Here is an 18,064-nt window from a genome sequence, read left to right on the forward strand (position 1 = left end):
CCCCTGCATCGGCTGGCGTACTCTCAACCACTGCGCCACCAGGGAAGCCCAACTCAAACAATATTTAATCCTCATTTATTGAGCACTGTGATATGCCTCCTAAGGAAGGTGATTTTGTTTCTGCCTAAGAAGGGGGCCTCTGGCATCAGACTGCTTGGGGTCTTCCCTTTACCAGCTGGGTGTCCTGAGCAAGCTATTTGGCCTCTCTGAAAAGATGGGGATCATCATGGCATCCACATCATCAGTTATTATGCTGATTAGAAAAGATAATCTGTGTGAAGTGGTCAGCATAGAACCAGGTACAGGAAATGTACAATAACTCTAGATTCCATTATTGCTATTGCCATCCTTAAATATATGCCAGAAACTCAGGCAAGCCCTGGAAATACTGAAGAAAACTCCACGTTTGCATTAGTCAGCTTGGGCTGCTATAACAGAATACCATAGACTGGGTAACTTAACAACAGACTTTTATTTCTCGCAGTTCTGGAGACTGGGAAGTCCAAGATCAAGCCAGCAGATTTGGTTCTTGGTGAGAATCCTCTTCCTGGTTTGCAGACACCTGCCTTCTAGCTGTGTCCTCACATGGCGGAGAGAGAGAGACAGACAGAGAGAGAGAGTCAGAGAGAGCGCGTGCAAGAGAGCTCCGGTCTCTCTTTCTCTTCTTATAATTACACTAATCCCATCATAGGGGCCTTACCCCATGACTTCATCTAAACGTAATTACCTCCTAAGAGCCCCATCTCCAAATACCATCACGTTGGGGGCTAAGGCTTCAACGTATGAATGGGGGTCAGGGGGACAGGAACAGTCTGTTAGGTTCTAGTGGGGGAGACAGATAAGTTTACAGATCATTAAAATACCATGTGCTAACCACTTGGAAAAGAAGAAAATTTAGAGATTCTGTGTTGTAGATTATCTTTATTCCTACAGACACCCAGAGGAGGGAAATGACTTTCCTGAGTTACTAGGGCAATAACACAGTCTGGAGTCAGGCCTCCTGAGTCTCAGTTCAGGGGGGGACATCCCTTACTGTTTACCCCTCTGAAAGAAAAAGACGTATCCTTGCTCCTTCAAATTCCCTGGAGCTCTGATTATAGTTTTCTAGAACCAGGTATCTCTCTGTGACTGGAGAGACAGGCCAGGTGACCTCTTTGCCTGGTTCTTGTGCTCAACCCACTTATACAGAAGCAACTCTAGGCTGCTTTCTGGAAGGTGACAACCCCATCTCCCCCTCTGCAAACGAGGCAGGGGCCTGCAGATGGAGACAGTCTATCGAGGAGGGGTCTCAGGGCACAAAAAAATAAGAGGAGGCTTTCAAATGCGGGTCTGAGAGTAGGAACCTGGACAGACTGGCCTTGGATCTAGAGAGGTACATTGTAATCAACCCTGGCTCCAACTGGAAGCAGCGCCAGCCCTGGGGCTTTCCAAGTCAGGGACCAGAGAGGTGGTTTCCCGTCAACCCTGCAGCATTCGTGTCCCAGGTTTACTTCCTGCGGGCTTTCTCATGGCCAACAGTGAGCACCCAGCCCTTCCTCCTTTCCCCCATCATTTGAAGTGCCTACATGTTCACACACACACACACACACACACACACACACACACACATCAGTCCAACATTTCCCCACATTCTCAACTCACACATTAGCTCACACAGAGACTTGCCACTCACACTGACTCACAAGTACAGAATCATAAATCTACCCAATGCACATGCACAGTTACACACATGCTCAATCATGCGTACTCTGACATATACACACACTCACCATACGCACATCCACGTCCTGATCCACGTACAGGTGGCCCCTCATCCACAATGCTCTGCTGCCCTCTCCCTGCCAGTCACTTGTGAGTTCTCAGAAGGGGACATTCAGGCATGTTTGGGAAAGCTGCCTGGATGTCTGTGTACTCACAGCAAAAAATCTCCCTGAACTGTCAACTTCCATGTGGTTCTTTGTTTTGCAATACCAAACCAAACAGTACAAGATGTCTGAGCAAACAAAGTACCAACTGCTTATTATCTCATTTTTAGATTTGCCTCTGAGTCACTGTTGGGACATGACATCATGGGCTAACTTCAACTTGATGGAAAGTCTTCGGGGCCCCTCAGTCTTCCTGCAGGAGGCAGGTGTGCAGGGCCTGGGAGCCCTTGGCATTTGGAGTGGACAACCTCATAGAGGTGTCAAAGGAGCCCATCAAGACAAGTCCAGGGTCCCTGTGAAGTTGGGCAGAGAGCCTGTGCCTAAGAATTCTTAGAGGTGTTACCTCCTCAACCGTGGCTTCAAGAATGAACACATTGGGACTTCCCTGCTGGCGCAGTGGTTAAGAATCGGCCTGCCAATGCAGGGGACACAGGTTCGAGCCCTGGTCCGGGAGGATCCCACACGCCGCGGAGCAACTAAGCCTGTGCGCTACAACTACTGAGCCTGCACTCTAGAGCCTGTGAGCCACAACTACTGAGCCCGTGTGCCACAACTACTGAAGCCCGTGCACCTAGACCCCATGCTCCACAACAAGAGAAGCCACCACAATGAGAAGCCTGTGCACCACAACGAAGAGTAGCCCCCGCTCGTTGCAACTAGAGAAAACCTGCACACAGCAACGAAGACCCAATGCAGCCAAAAAAAAAAAAAAAAAAAAAGAAATACCACACAGTGAATGGTCACAACTGTGGAGAAAGGAAAGCCCTATCTAAGCAAGAGATGGCTAGTGCTTCATCCAGCCAAAGAGGTTGAAGTGGTTCTGGAAACTTTGGTGGTGGTCACGGAAGTGGGTTCATAGGTCGAGGTGGCTTTGGTGGCAGCCGCCGTGGTGGTGGCTATGGTGGCAGTGGGGACGGTTATAACGGATTCGGTAATGATGGAAGCAATTTTGGAGGTGGCGGAAGCTACAATCATTTTGGCAATTACAGCAATCAATCTTCAAATTTTGGACCCATGAAAGGAGGAAACTTTGGAGGCCGAAGCTCTGGCCCCTATGGTGGTGGAGGCCAATACTTTGTCAAACCACGAAACCAAGGTGGCTATGGTGGTTCCAGCAGCAGCAATAGCTATGGCGATGGCAGAAGGTTTTAACTGCAAAGCTTAGCAGGAGAGGAGAGCCAGACAAGTGACAGGGAAGCTACAGGTTTGTGAACACAGATTTGTGAGCTCAGCCAAGCACAGTGGTGGCAGGGCCTCGCTGCTACAAAGCAGACACGTTTGAGACCATACTCATGTGTACGGACAAAAAAAACCCTCAAAGACTGTATTTGTGACTAACTGTATAACGGGTTATTTTAGTTTATGTTCTGTGGAAAGAGCCAAGCATTCCAACGAAGGGTTTTAATGTAGATTTTTTTTTTTTTGCACCCATGCTGTTGATTGCTCAGTGTAATAGTCTGATCATGACACTGAATAAATGTGTCTTTTTTTTTAACGTGCTGCGTAAAGTTAGTCTACTCTGAGGCCATTTTGGTAAACTACCCCAACAGTGTGAACTAAGAATTCCTTCAGGGTGATGCCAGGTTCTATTACAACCTGCTTGGATGGAGAAGCCATTGTCTTCAGAAACCTTGGCGTAGTTGAACTGAGAGTTACTGTGCTGTAACCTGGAGTTCACCATTAAAAGGGTCACCCAAGCAAAGTCATGGAATTTTTTTGTTATTCATATGATTGTTGGCACATCCCATGCAAACTATCTAAATTGAATTATGGTACCAGATAAAGTTACAGATGGGAATGAAGCTTGTGTATCATCCATTATCATGTGTAATCAATAAACGATTTAGTACCCTCAAAAAACAAAACCAACAAACAAAGAGACACGGTGCAAGTAAAGCATGGGATCTCAAGGCCCTGTTTGGGGTTGTCTCGGGAAGCATCTCAGGTACATTTGGGTAAAATGTGTGCACCTCCCCGGGGCCCCTTTTCCCACTGTAGTTGCGGGGAGGTCTCATCCCGCATCCTGCACATGCTAGTCTGAGGTTGTAACAGCTGCTCACAGCCTTCCACAGTGGGACACAGTGCTGGGCCAGGTGCAAGTTGGGGGGGCTTTTGTCTGCCACGGACTCACTGTAGACCCTGGGAAGTCCTATCCCCTCTCTGGGTGGCCACGTCTGGCCTTTTGGCCCCTGGATTGCTTCAAGAATCCAGGTTAACAGCGAGAGCCTTTGCAAACAGAGAGAAAGTGATTGCAGGGGGACTTGCTCCATGTTTACCCAGGAGGAATCAGGCTGATCTAAACGCCTGAGGTGATCGGTGAAAGGGAGTCACAGCCCAGACATGAGCAAAGGAGAGGGCTGAAAGGTAGGGTGCCCTCCAGGGATCTGTCTCCCACCTGCCTGTCCTCTGTTTAAGTTTTCCTAAGACTTCACAACTCAAGACCAGGGCTTCCTAAAGAAGCGCTCATCTTTTTTTAACCCCCTCTAAACAGGTTGTATGTTTATTTGTATGATCGGTGGTCTCTCTACCCCTGGTCCATGATTTTAGGAGGCAGGGCCACACTTGGGTTTGCTATCATTGTTCCGACTGCAAGGTCTCTTGACCTCTCAGTTGCTCCTTCCCCAAGCTGGGGCATGGCCCTCTGTCCTGTCTGTCGCCATTCCCTCCAGGGCCTTCCCCTGGTGATCCAGAGGCCCCTCGCTTCAGGCTCCCTCTTCTAGGCTGAGGTATTCTGTGGGTTGGGGAAGGGAACCCCGCTTTACCTCATGCTGTTCCACAAATTACTTTCTAACTTCTCCCACAAACCGCCCCAAACCTGCCACACTCTCATGGAGGCTGCCTCTGTTTCTGCCACTTCCTTCCTCTGAAGCAATGAAGCACAGAACGTGTGCCTGCTGGGGTTCATTCACTCATTCAATAATTGTTAATGGACAGTCTGTGTTGTGACATGAACTATTTACGGGACTGGGAGTGCCTTCTTGAATAAAAACACAGAAATCTCTGTTTTCCTTGAACTTGCATATGAGTGCAGAGAAAGGAAGAATAAATAACAAAATTAAACAGGATGCTACACGGTGATGCATACCATGGGAAAAAAACAAAGGAGAGTAAGCAGGGTGAAGGATACAAGAAGGATTGTAGTTTTAAATCAGGTGGTCAGGGTAGACTTCACTAAGAGTGACATTTGGGAAAGAAAAGGGAAACTGCAGGGAGAAAAACATACATTAAAAACACTTTGGTGGGCTTCCCTGGTGGTGCAGTGGTTGAGAGTCTGCCTGCTAATGCAGGGACACGGATTCGAGCCCTGGTCTGGGAGGATCTCACATGCCGAAGAACAACTAGGCCCGTGAGCCACAACTACTGAGCCTGCGCGCCAGGAGCCTGTGCTCCGCAACAAGAGAGGTCGCGACAGTGAGAGGCCCACACACCACAATGAAGAGTGGCCCCCACTCGCCGCAACTAGAGAAAGCCCTCGCACAGAAACGAAGACCCAACACAGCCAAAAATTAATTAATTAATTAATAAACTCCTACCCCCAACATCTTCTAAAAAAACAAACATTTTGGTGATTCTCTGTCCCAGAATAAGTTCCTCACTTTACACATGGCCTTCAGGTTGTCAGTGGCCTGGCTCCTGCTTTTCCCAACCTCACAAAGTCCATGCCACACACACACACACACACACACACACACACACACACACACAGACTCTGTCTCTACACTCTGATCAACCTCTGATGTGCATACTCTCCCTGTGCCGCACAACCAGATGCATAATGCTGTGTTATGTATTATGTATGTATTATACATTATGCTACTCAGAGCATAAATATAAAATAGTAGGTTTGGAACTTCCCTGGTGGTCCAGTGGTTAGGGCTCCGTGCTTCCAATGTAGGGGGTGCGGGTTCGATCCCTGGTCGGGGAGCTAGGGATGCCACACGGCACAGCCGCCATGCAAAAAAAATAAATAAAATAAAATAAAACAAAGTAAAATAAAATACTAGAGGTTTGTGGAAGAACAGGGGAGGTTAGCTGGATGGAGCTACATGGAAAACATGCTAAAATCCTAGCCATAGAGTGTTCAACCCCAAACTCAAGCTCACTTATAACTGCAGATCATCAGCATGTGAAGGGGCAGTTAGAGGTCATCCATTCCAGAGAGGCCCAGAGAGGGAGAGCGGTGCCCATGGGGTCACACAGCCTTATCTGTGCATCAAGGTCAGATATTCTGCAGAAGTAATATTTTGTGCATGTAGGCTTTTCATGAGAACTCAAGTTCCTCTACTGAGCCTCAAAAGGAGAAATGACTAGTTGGATTTCCCCTCCACCAACTGACATGCATGAGCTGAGCACCCAATTTAAAGGGCCCCTGGCTGATCTCTGTGGCACCCGAGGCAGCACCATCTTTTCTGGCTGAGGATTCTGTTCTGTCCCAGGGCTCTGGGTGTGCACTGGAAAGACAAGGGCAGACTCTGTTGCTCCTCGGGAGGAGGGGAGTCTACAGGTTGTCAAGTACGGAATATGGAAAGAATCTCTTGCCATGGACCAAGGCTTGGCCATCTGTGGTATTATCTTATGAGCTGGGATTCTGTTCCCTGCCTGGGAGGCAGAGGAGGGGAGTCTCTGGTGGCTCAGAAAGAAAAGGGGCACTTCAGAACTTCAGGACTGTTAGAATCGTAACACACCCGAGGAAGTGAGAACAAAGTGTGAAGGTCATCAGATTGTAACAAAGCTAACAAAAATAGTAAATGAATAAAGCTGTGTTGAAAATCCTTTGATGGGGTTTGGGGGAGTGGGGGAGTGCATGGGTGCCTGCCAGTGTGAAGGTCAAGTCTTCTTATTTCTGTTGCCCAGGTAAGACCCAGAGAGGTGAGAAGTTACACCCAAATCACCAAGCCCTTCAAGTCCAGATGCTTGAAGAATACCTCTTCTCCCCATTGCTTTCTCCATGGCACCTAGCACATCCCTGACAGCAGCGGCCCTCCCTCCCAGACCTCCTCACAGTGCTGGCCCTGTACTCTTTCCCCGAGGCTGCCCCAATCCCTGATTTCCCTCAACCCTCACTGTCTTTCAGATTGAGGCCCTTAGAAGCTGTGTGACCTTGAGCAAGTGGCTTGACCTTTGAAGTGGCTTCCTCTCTTAGTGTTGTTGAACCCAAGTTCGTGTGCCTGACGCACACTGAGGCCAAAGAAACCAAAACGTCGGCGTTTCGAGCAGACATAAGTTTATTGCAGGGCCGAGCAAGAAGAACAGGGCAACTCACGCTCAAAAGACCCAAAATCCCCGATGGGCTTCAGGGAAGCATTTTTAAAGGCAAGGTGAGGGAGGGGCATCGCAGGGTGTGTGATCAGCTGGTGCACAATTCTCTGATTGGTTGATGGTGAGGTAACAGGTTGGTGTCACAGGGGTAACATTATTAATCCTCAGGCTCCAGTGGGTCACGATCATCTAGTAGTCAACTTCTGTTAGTTGGGGTAAAACAACTCAAGAAATTTGCATCAGATACTGTTATCTAGGTACTTCAGGGAGGAACTAAAAAGATTCTGTGACTGCCACATGGCTGATTTACTGTTTAAATTCTTACCTGTTTCTCCTGGCCCAACTGCTATTTTTGTCACTACATGTTCACCCTTTCAATTACTAATTCTTGAGTCAGGGGAGGCTTAGGAGACTAAAGCTTTTCTACAAAGAAGAGGCAGACAGAGGACATGCTGGGAGGGGTCTGTCCCTGGAAGGCCCCATAGGGTCCCACTCAGTTACAACAGAACAGAAATATTTGCTGCTAACGATGACAATGGCTATCATTTTTTGAGCAAGCTCCCACTGCCAGGTTCTATGCTGATAATTTAACACACAAGACTTCATTTAAGCCTTACAATACCTCTATGACATAGATTCTACTATTCTTTCCATTTTACTGACTGACCAGGAAACCAAGGCTCAAAATATAAAGCCATTTGCTGGAGGTCCCATAGCCAGTTCTTGCTGGCTCAGGATTTGAACTGAGGTCACACTCCAGGTTCAAGGTTTGCTAGTAAGGTTCAAGGTCTCTGGAAAGGTTTCTCTAAGAAGCCACTTTCCTCATAGAAGGACTGGCAAAGAGTTCTTCTAAATATATTTAGGATACTAAATATATTTTAAATTAAATACTGTTAAAAGTCCCTCATCCCCTATAAAACTTCCCCAAAAAACTGAATGGGTGGAATGGACAAACAATACAGAAAAGTAGAAATACCAATAAGAAAAAAGTTTCCCATCCTAGTAATCAAAGCAATACAAATTAAATTTACAACTGTGTATTGCTTTTCACTTATCAGATTGGAAAAGAAAAAAAAAGAAGAATGGCTACATTAAAAGCCTAGGGCATAATTTCTTTAATTTACTTCTAATTTGTTTCTATTAAGTCCATAGGATGGACTCTTCAATATATAACTCAACATGTGTTAAGCTTCGTACGGTTTATTATAACAAGCAATAAATCTTTTTATGATAATTGCGAAGTCAAGTGCAAAACAGAATGGGGCCAAACGGAAGGCAGGAGGGAGTCCGCTGTGCTGGCGGCTCTGGCCCAGCGACCCGCTTGGCTTGGGACCTGGGGCTCGGCAGTGGGTCCGGCACGTGGGTGCGCCCGAGGACGCGCTGAGTGGGGCGCGCCGTGGGGACCACAACTCCCAGGCGCCCGCGCGCGCCTCGCCCCGACCACGTGACTCCGCGGCCTCTGCTGCGATCCCGGCGGCTGCAGGCGGGACTTGGAGCCCGGAGACCCGAGCGAGCAGAGGCGGCTCCGGGGCCTGGCCGCCCAGCCTGCTCACCATGGCGGTGAGTCCGGGCGCCGCCGAGAGGAGCGGACGCGGGGTGGGCGCTGGGGCGGGGTCCCAGGAGCAGCCGACCTCTGGCATCCCGAGGTGCCCGCCGCCCCTGGCCGAGGGCCGGTGAGGGGGTGTGTTGGCAACCTTGTCAACCGCGGGAACAGGGCTGGGGGCACGCGAGAGGCAGCGCCGGCCGCGTCTTTGGGGTTTCCTTTTTATTTGTCCCTCCTGCTGGGAGTCAGTCCGGCTCGACGAGCAGTCATTACGCGCAGCTGTGGGGCAGCTGAGGGTCGGGGCGCGGTGGGTGAAGACGGAGTTGAGGGTCCCCAGCTCTGGGCGCAGTGACTTGGGAGAGATTCTGGGAAGGCTCCCACGAAGAGGGAATGCCCGGAGCATTTCAGCCTGAGGCCGGGCGCGCACACACCCCCGGGCCGGTTCCCTGTCTTGGCAAGTTCGTGGTCTGATTCTTTTGGGGAAAAAAAAACCCAGAGCCAGCTACTTTCCATCTTCCCTACACTTGGGTTAGAAATAGCGTTTCAGATAAACTAGTTTTCTTGGTAGAGTTCACCTGGGCTGGAGAGAATGACAGCTTGCACACCTCTTTGGTCTTTGAATAAATCATATACGCAATTTTCTTCATCCCATGAAGAATGTCGAAGAATTGAAGATTCAGGAAGCCAATGCACGTCATTGAGTCAAACGCACACACCCACCTCCTGCCGGTCCTCTAAAAGGGGAAACGGATGGGAAGAGCTTATGTGAAAAGTTATCCAGGGACTTCCCTGGTGGTCCAGTGGTTGAGACTCTGCGCTTCCAATGCGGAGGACGTGGGTTCCGTCCCTGGCCGAGGAACTTAGATCCCACATGCCACTCTGCGCGGCCAAATAATTAAAAAAAAAAAAAAAATCCCCAGTCAGCGGCAGGACAGCGACCTTAATCTTCCTCTAAACTCTTCGGGTTATAACTGAGGGCAAAAGTGTAAGTAACCCCAAATGAGAAAATAAAGAAGAAAGCAAGTCCCATGATTGCTCTCTTCTTCACCACAGCCCCTCCCTAGCAGGGTGGGGCCCTGAACAAGGAGCAGATAACTCAGCTACTGGAGGCCCGGATTTATCCTAAGCAGTGAAACAGGATGAGAGGCCCGCCCCTTGCATATCTGACCACGGGACTATTTAACTGAAAACTGCAGCTCCAAGTCAGGGTGTGCTGATTTGAATCTTTGTCTGCTGTGAAAAGGCAAGAGAGGTGAGTCTTTGTCCCTCCCTGGCTCCTTACTCCCCAGTGGGGTGGACACTCTGTATGGACACTTTCAGCTTGGAAATACTGGACTGTCCATCTTCCCCTAGCTGCCTCCTGCTTCAGAAGATGTCCTAGCCACCTGCCTCACTGGATGGGTTAGGTGTCCCCCAGGGGTCTTCATCCCCAGTACCCCAGCTGGCTCCCCTGTGCCTTTCCCCCTTGCTGAATACATACACCCCGTTGTAATATCTGTTCACTCCCTCTCCCGTAACAGATGCTAGCTCCTTGGGGGCCAAGGACTTGCCTCATTTATCTCTCTATCTCCAGCACCTGCATCCCCAGCACAGCAATGCTTATTGATTGAATTAATTGTACTGTTTGGTGGGTGTTCAGGTCTATTGCAAAAACTGTTTGGGGCCCCAGAGATAGCTGGCTCAGGCCCAAGGATGACAGAAGGAACCCAGTTATGGAACCTCTCTGATTAATTAGCCACAGGGGACATTCCAGTCATGCCAACTGCTTTATCACAGGAACTCAGAGAAGGGGTAGAAGCACCTCCCTCCACCCCACCTGCAGAGATGGTGCCAGAGGCTTCTGAAATTGCATGAGCGCACCTCCAGTATAAATGGAATTTCACAGGATTATTCGTACCCGTTTGTTTCTGCGTATTAATCTTCTGTGAACATTTTGCCACCTCAACTGATATTCTCTTTGAAATCTTAACACGGCATGTCCCTGGGTAGTGGGACTCAAAATGAGTTTTACTTTCTTTTTGGTATTGTTTCAGCTTTCTACATTGAGCCAGTATCACTTTCATACTAGGGAGATAAAAAGCTACTTTTATTTTAAAATTATTCAACAGGATTTTTAAAAGACTGCCTAGGTTTCCATTTTCGTCTTATGAGGTCTCGGACAAATCCATTCCCCTATTGGGACTCCTTTTCCCCATCTGCAAAGGAGAAGGGGTTAGAAAGGGACTAGAATTGGACTAGATCAATGTTTTCCACACTGAATTTCAGCAGAGCTCCCATGTCTCTCCCCTCTTCGCCCAGAGCCCTGCGTTTTATATAGTGGAGTTACAAGGAAGATTTTATTTGCTGGTGTCCCGTGGAAAAAAAGTGAAAACCAGGGGACTAAAAATTCTCTGAGAAAATAATTAAGTCCTGGAGATGTAATGTAACACCATGGTGACTAGTTAATAATACTGTGTATTTGAAAGTTGCTGAGAGTAGATCTTCAAAGTTTTCATCACAAGAAAGAAAAATTGTAACTGTCTTGATGGATGTTAACTAGACTTCTTGTGGTGATCATTTTGCAATATATACATATATCGAATCATGTTGTACACCTGAAACTAATGTTATTTGTCAATTATATCTCAATTAAAAAAAAACAACTTTCTGAGGACACTTCTAGCTCTGGCGTTTGAGGATTCTAATATTTGGCCATTGTCTTTGAAGGCAAAGGCTTCCACCAGCTGACCCCAGCTCAGCCAGGATCTCCTCAGCTGGGTGAGCACTGACAGTGTTTCTAGAGCTGCTTCTGCTGGCTGAGGTCTTACGTTGTGACAAGAGGGAAACTTCTGTTCCTTGAGAGGGTGAACTGATTGATCTCTCTGGCTTTAACCTTGCCAAACATAGTCATTAAGCCTGGTACGGGCATTTAGAATCACCATTCAGTTCCCATCTTGTTCTCCTTTCTTGGGCATTGAGAGGCAGGATAGATGGATAGGGCTTTGCATCTAACTAGGCTCGAGTTTGAATCCCAGTTCTGCCAACTTGTTCGCTTTGTGACCTTCAGCAAATTACTTAACTTTTCAGAGCCTGGTTCCCCGTTTTCCTTCCTGTAAGCTGGATCTAATTGGCCCTGTCACACAGAAGACTGGTGAAATGAGATAATATATGAAAAGCCCTTGATGCCACCCTGAACACAGGGTGGACCAGCTGCTTTTCAAGAAGAGCCTTCAGACGGATGCTGTACACGCATTGCTTCTACCTTCATTCTTTCTATAAGACTGTGCGTTCATCAAGGGCAGAGACATTAACCTTTGTCCATAATGTTGGGCACACAATTAGGCTCAGCAAATGTTTAGTGAATTTCAAGCCAACAGGTGGGCGGTACAGACTGAAGACAGCTGTCCCTGGGCCCTTTCATGATAAACATTGCTGGAGCAGAACAGCTGGGGCCCAGGGGGTAAGAAGAGGTAGTCATTCCTCAGTCTAGTGCTTCTCCCATTGGCTTTGGAGGGCACAGGGGAGTCATCTCAGCATGACCTGAGAGCACTGTGACCCAATTGGCCCAGTGAGGATGGGCAACTCCCCACCAACACCTTACTTCTACCTGGAACAGGGCCAGCTCAACTATAGCTGTATTGCTGACCCACTGTGGGACCCTGGGCAAGTCCCTGCCTTATCTGGCCTCATTTGGCCCTGATGACCCCTAATGGCCCTTCCAGCACTTAAGTCCAGTGACCTCATTTTCCTGGGCCTTTACAAGAGGTTGCTGGAGAGCATTAGGGAACACAGTTTCCACTGCCCTAAGCCCCCTGTGATGCAGTCCCTTCTCTTTCAGATGCATTTCATCTTCTCAGATGAGGTAGTGCTTCTCTTTGATTTCTGGAGTGTCCACAGTCCTGCAGGTAAGAATTGGGAAGCCTTGTACCTCCAGGCAGTGGGAACCTGGGTTCTCGTTATTGTTATTCTCGGTGGACAGTTTAGCGATCCTGACTCCTCTTGCATAAACATTGAGTGGGAACTTTGCATTTATAATTCCATTTGGAACCACTGCCCTTCAGATTGCAAAGGGCTCTGTTATCTCACTGATGCTCACAAAGGCCCAGAGAGAGGCTAGGAGGTGCAGCTTTCCCCTCTATTACAGGGGAGGGGACTGAAGCCCAGAGAGGGGAAAAGACTCGTCCAGGGTCACACAGAGTAAGTAAGCATCAGAGCCAGAACTAGATCAAAGCCTCTTGTTACCTCTTAGCACCTCCCTTATACAAGGTTCACTGTCCAGCATCAGATCAGAAGCCCAGAGTAGCTGCTGCAGCCGTTGACCTCAGATGAGAAGAGTATTCCTTTAACTTGCAAAGGCAGAGTCAGGCAGTAATTCATGATGGAGTTTTATTTCCACTTAAGTACTTGCATTTAAAAAATAGGCTGGTGAGATGAGAGCTTTCACTCCCATGATCCAGTTATCTCTGTTAGGAGCCCACATCTCCCATTTGCCCATTCTCTCCAATCCTTCTAGCTCTTTCTAGCTCTTTCTACTTTCTCCTCCTATATACCTTTAGACCTGATTCATATTTGTGTTCTTCCACGTGTCGCCATTTTTACTTTCTGGTTTTATAATCTCTGCTGGCAACCTATGGATGGAAATTGCATTGATCACAATATTCAATACACATCAGCCACCTACCAGGATCTCTAAAACCTGGGAATGGACTATGAAAGGCATTGTAACATTAGTAGAAGGAACACAGGCATTACAAACAGAGTAGCATATGTTATTTCCTAGCTGAGTAGCTTTATTCAGTTACTTAGTGCATTGAAGTCTGTTATTACATCTGTTAATAGAAATAATACATGTTTCTCAAGTTATTTTGAAATAGTACATGTGATTTTGTTAACTATAGCTTGCTAGGCAGATTGTAAAATACAAGTGACTACAAGAGGACTGTTCTTACATCAGTGATGATAGTGGCAAAGGCAAAGATTATGAATAATCCAGTTCTACACAGCTGAGGTCCATTTAGAACAATTTTAAAGACTGCAGTGTTTTGGAAGTGTCAATTCTTAGTTCTTAATTTATTCATTCAATAAATTTTGTTGAGTACCTTCAAAAAAATAAAATAAAAATAGACTGGAAGCAGCCCAAATGTCCATCATTGCAGGTACTGATCAAATAAACTATGGCCCTCCCTACAATTTGTTACCACTCCAGTAATCTACTGTGGGGTAGACCTAGTGGCTTAAAAACAACAGCAGTCATTTTATTCTTTCTCAAGGTTATGAGTTGACTGGGCTCAGCTAAGCAGGCCTCACTCAAAGTCTCTCATGCAGGTATAATCAGACAGTGGCTGGAACTGGAGTCATCTTGAAGACTTACTCTCATGTCTACTGATTGGTGCTGGTTGTAAGCTGGGACTCTCAGCAGGTGTTGTTAGCTGAGGTCCTTGTGGCAGGGCGGCTAGGTTCCAAGAGTGAATGAGTGTCCCAAGAGAAAAAGGTGGGCGGGGGGGGGGGGGGGGGAAGAAAAGAAAGAGAACAAGGTAAAAAAAACAAAAAAAACCCACAAAAACTCATGCCTAGTTTTTAAGACCTAGCCTTGGAAATCAGAGAACATCACTTCCACCTCTACTGCTTGAGGCAGTCACAGAGGTCTTCTCAGGCTAAAGGGGAGGGAACGTGGACCACAGCACTTGATGGCGGGAGTGTGGACATTGTAAGATGAACATGTGGGGTGAGATACAGTGAGGTAGCCATCTTTGGAGAATCTAATCTATCACAGATGTTACGAAGCCAGAGAATAAGGTAGATCTGTGTGAACTAAGGGGAACTCATGCACGATGTACAGTTGGATGACAATGTCAGATGCTGCAGAGTATGCACAGATAGGGTGCTGTCATTTAGACAGAGGTTTATATATACATTGAGTATCCCTGGAAAGCTATATACACAGAGGCTGCTTTAGACAGGGGCATTGGAGTTTTGGGAGACTAGGCTGGGAAGAATACTTACTTTTCACTGTATACCCTTTTGTACTGTTTGAATTTGTACCATGTGCATGCAATTACCTGTAATTTTATATTTCAAAAACCTGCATCTTTTGCAGATGATTTCCTCCTGGAGGCCCCCCAGAATACTATAGCTGGACCACTTAGTATCCCTCCACTTGTAAAAGAGAAGTAGCAATTAGCAGTTAATTTTGCACAGCAGTTCTAGTAAGCACTTAAATGTTTTCTGTAAAATAGCTGGTTTCTTCCCACTATTACAAAAGTAGTACACAGTAGAAACTTAGGGAAATTCGGTGAACAGAAAATAAAAAACTGTATCCTAATTTGCTGAGATAATTATGACTCCTTCATCGTATCTCCTTCCTTCCAGACTTTTCTGTATATGCACACGTAAACAGGAACTTGCTATACATGCTTCTTCCTTAACGAGAAGTCAGCACAGAGACTTGGGCTGCCTGCTGGGGCGCAGCTGGAGCAGTGGGGCACAGATGGCTTCTCCCTCCACCAAGCCCCTCACCATGCTCCCGCCGATCCCCCCCACCCCCGGCACCGGCCCCCAGCTTTGCCGGGCAGCTTCTCTTCGTGATCTCAAAGCCACACTCCAGTAGGCCACCCCCATCAAGAAAGGGCTGGAGGGGGAAAGCAACAGGAAGTTCTGAGCCCAGCGAGGGTGGGGAAGAAGATGAGAGAGGGAGGGAGAAGGAATGGATTCACAGTGGCTGGGGGAGGTACCCTTTTGCCTCCTGTGCCAGTTCCCCGGGGAAGCTGCCAGAAGAGGAGCAGTGCTTGCCTGGCTGGGCCTCTGTAACCCAGCCTCCTTTGACAGGCGTGGCCCTTTCGGTGTTGGTCATCTTGCTCCTGGCTGTGTTGTATGAAGGCATCAAGGTTGGCAAAGCCAGGCTGCTCCACCAGGCCCTGACAAGCCTGTCCATCTCCACCAGCCAGCAGCTCATTGAAGAGACAGACCAGCATTCTACAAGCTCAGACTCCCCCCACGTCAGCAGAACCCGCCTCAGGTAACAGGCTCGGGACGGCGGGGGTTGGGAGGGGGGAAGGCAGAGTCCTCACATTCACCCTGAGAGCTAGCCTGGGCCCACAGGGCACTTAACCCCACTTCCCAGAAAGGAAATTGACGCCCAGGGAAGGACCAGGACTTGCTGAAGTGCTTACGGTTAGTAAGTAGTGACGTGAGCTAGAGCCCAGGTCTCCTAATGCCCAGGCTGGAGCTCTCTGAACAGCCACGTGGGAGGCTCCAATCTTCAGGACTCTGGTGCAGGCCTCAGTCTAGCAACAGGGGTGTCCACCCAGCCCTCCCCCAAATCTCAGCAGGCTTCCTTAGGTCACTAAGGCTTCCAAACCCAAGATGGGACCTGTGGCTGTCCCCCCACAAATAAGAATTGCTGTCAGCAACATATCCAGCTTGGTGGTGGAGGCGGGGGTGGCCTCTCTCTCCTTTCTTCCCTTCCTGTTCTGATAGGACAGCCACTTAGGATCCCCCTTCTGCCCTCTCTGCAGCTCCAGCTGTGCTTAACGGGCCTGCCTGTTTCTTACATGAGTGCCTCAAATAGTCACAACCCCGCTGCAAGGGACGTATTTTCTTACCTGTTTTACTGATGAGGAAATTTAAGTTCAAATAGGTTAAGACATTTGTGCTAAGCCACAGTTAGTAAGTGGCAGAGCTAGGAATTAATCTGTCAACAAAGTCCATGCTCTTTCCATTGTAATACTGCCTCTCACAGTAGATTCAGGGAAAAAAAATCTGCCTTACTGATGATTTTGTATTATCCCTTGTCAGATGTGACAGATTACATATCTCATTTTTCCTTTTTGCCCTGGATACCAGGAAGCTCAGAGCTAAATGTGGTGGAGAAGTGATTATCCTAAACTCCTTGCACAGATCCCTCTTCCCCTCTCAATCACTGTTTTCTGATATGTCTCTTTAAAAAGAAATCTCTCCTGGGTTGAGCATACAAATTATAAATAAGCTAGTCCTGTAACTCAGTTGCTCTTTCTACTCCCTGACACCAACTCCTAGCTTCCAGCTCATTACCAACATTAACTTGGCTCTCCTTTTTATCCAGGTGGTTCTTGTGTCACTTCGGCCAGTCTCTACTTCATGTCGCTCAGGTGGTCATCGGCTACTTCATGATGCTGGCTGTTATGTCCTACAACACCTGGATTTTCTTCGGCGTGGTCCTGGGCTCAGGTGTGGGCTACTACCTAGCCTATCCACTTCTCAGCATGACTTAGCTGGTGACAGCTGTGCAGGCTCTGGGGGCTGGAGAGAGCTGGGGCCCCTCCTTCCAGACATTGAACTTCCAGCCCCACATCTCCTTTTTCTTCTGTTGGCTGTTCTCACGGCATCCCCAGCTCCTGGAAACTTTCAGCTGAAGCCAGCACTTGCTCCCTGGAGTTGAGGCCACTGTAGCTCCTCAGCCAGGCTGCAGAGGGCCCAGGCATAGTGTTTCTGTGCCTTAAGAAGGGTGCTGTGACCAGAGGGTGGACGGAGAGACCAGAACCCGGGGGGCAGGTTTCATGATGATGGCAGCATCTGCAGGACCTGTTTCCCTTTCTTGGGGGGAGAGTGACAGCAGACTAAAGGCAGAAAAGCAGGACTGTCAGCAAGGCTTTGACCTATCCTCCAAATAGAGTGAGCTCCTCCCATCAGACAGCACTGCCTGCAGGAAGATGATACTTTAATGGCTTTAGGTGTCAGGGGGCTCTTCATGGCCTTAATTCCCCCCTCTTATCCTGATCCTCCTTCTATGCAAAACCAAGAACTGCACTGAATAATATTCAATACAAATGTTCTTTATTTATTACTTACTGCTCACCCATAATGATCTGGTAGGGAAACATGATTCATCCATTTAAAATACTGAGTAAGCCACAGGGGGTACTGACTGAAGATGCAATAAAGCAGTCAAACCAAAGCATTGCACTAGTAGAGTTAGGTGGGGCTCTTCAGATATGTGAACCTTTTCACTTTCAAGAAAAGGAAAAAAAGACCCAGGGAGAGAAAATCACTGCTGTATACTGTAATGTCTACATTCAAGTACCTCGTGGGCTAGAAGAAAGATCGTCTGAAGCTTTGAGAATTTAAAAAGAAATATATTTTAATAAATATATATTTTTAAATAGTCTGTGACTGTTTTTCTGTTTCTCCTCATTCACACAGCAAGCTCATGTAACCCTGATAACAACTGCAGGAGCTGAGTGGGGCCAGTTGCCTGGTAGTGCTGGCAGTAGGGCTGTCCAAAGACTGAGTCTGTCTGTCTGCTAAGAGGACAACTCTGTGCTCAGCGAAACCCAGCCCTGAAACACCATTCCCTCAGGCAGACACCCCCAATGCCAGCCTA

At 47.8% G+C, this 18,064-nt stretch overlaps 1 protein-coding gene across 3 annotated transcripts; it reads left to right on the plus strand.

The window, feature by feature from the left end:
• Positions 1-8,636: 8,636 nt before the first annotated feature.
• Positions 8,637-17,809, plus strand: SLC31A2 (solute carrier family 31 member 2). 3 transcript variants are annotated; one of them, XM_079926307.1, is made up of 5 exons: positions 8,683-8,744; positions 9,781-9,979; positions 12,545-12,611; positions 15,532-15,721; positions 16,787-17,809. In XM_079926307.1, the coding sequence occupies exons 3-5, from the start codon at positions 12,545-12,547 to the stop codon at positions 16,953-16,955; spliced, it is 426 nt and encodes a 141-aa protein (XP_079782433.1). In that variant the 5' UTR covers positions 8,683-8,744; positions 9,781-9,979; the 3' UTR covers positions 16,956-17,809. The 3 variants fall into 3 exon arrangements, with proteins under 3 accessions (XP_079782432.1, XP_079782433.1, XP_079782434.1); XM_079926306.1 differs by lacking the exon at positions 9,781-9,979 and having other exon boundaries at positions 8,637-8,744; positions 16,787-17,808; XM_079926308.1 differs by lacking the exon at positions 8,683-8,744 and having other exon boundaries at positions 8,779-9,979.
• The last annotated feature ends 255 nt before the right edge of the window (positions 17,810-18,064 follow it).

This window comes from Stenella coeruleoalba, assembly GCF_951394435.1.
Source record: "Stenella coeruleoalba genome assembly, chromosome: 7".
In the NCBI taxonomy this organism is placed as follows: Eukaryota; Metazoa; Chordata; class Mammalia; order Artiodactyla; family Delphinidae; genus Stenella; species Stenella coeruleoalba.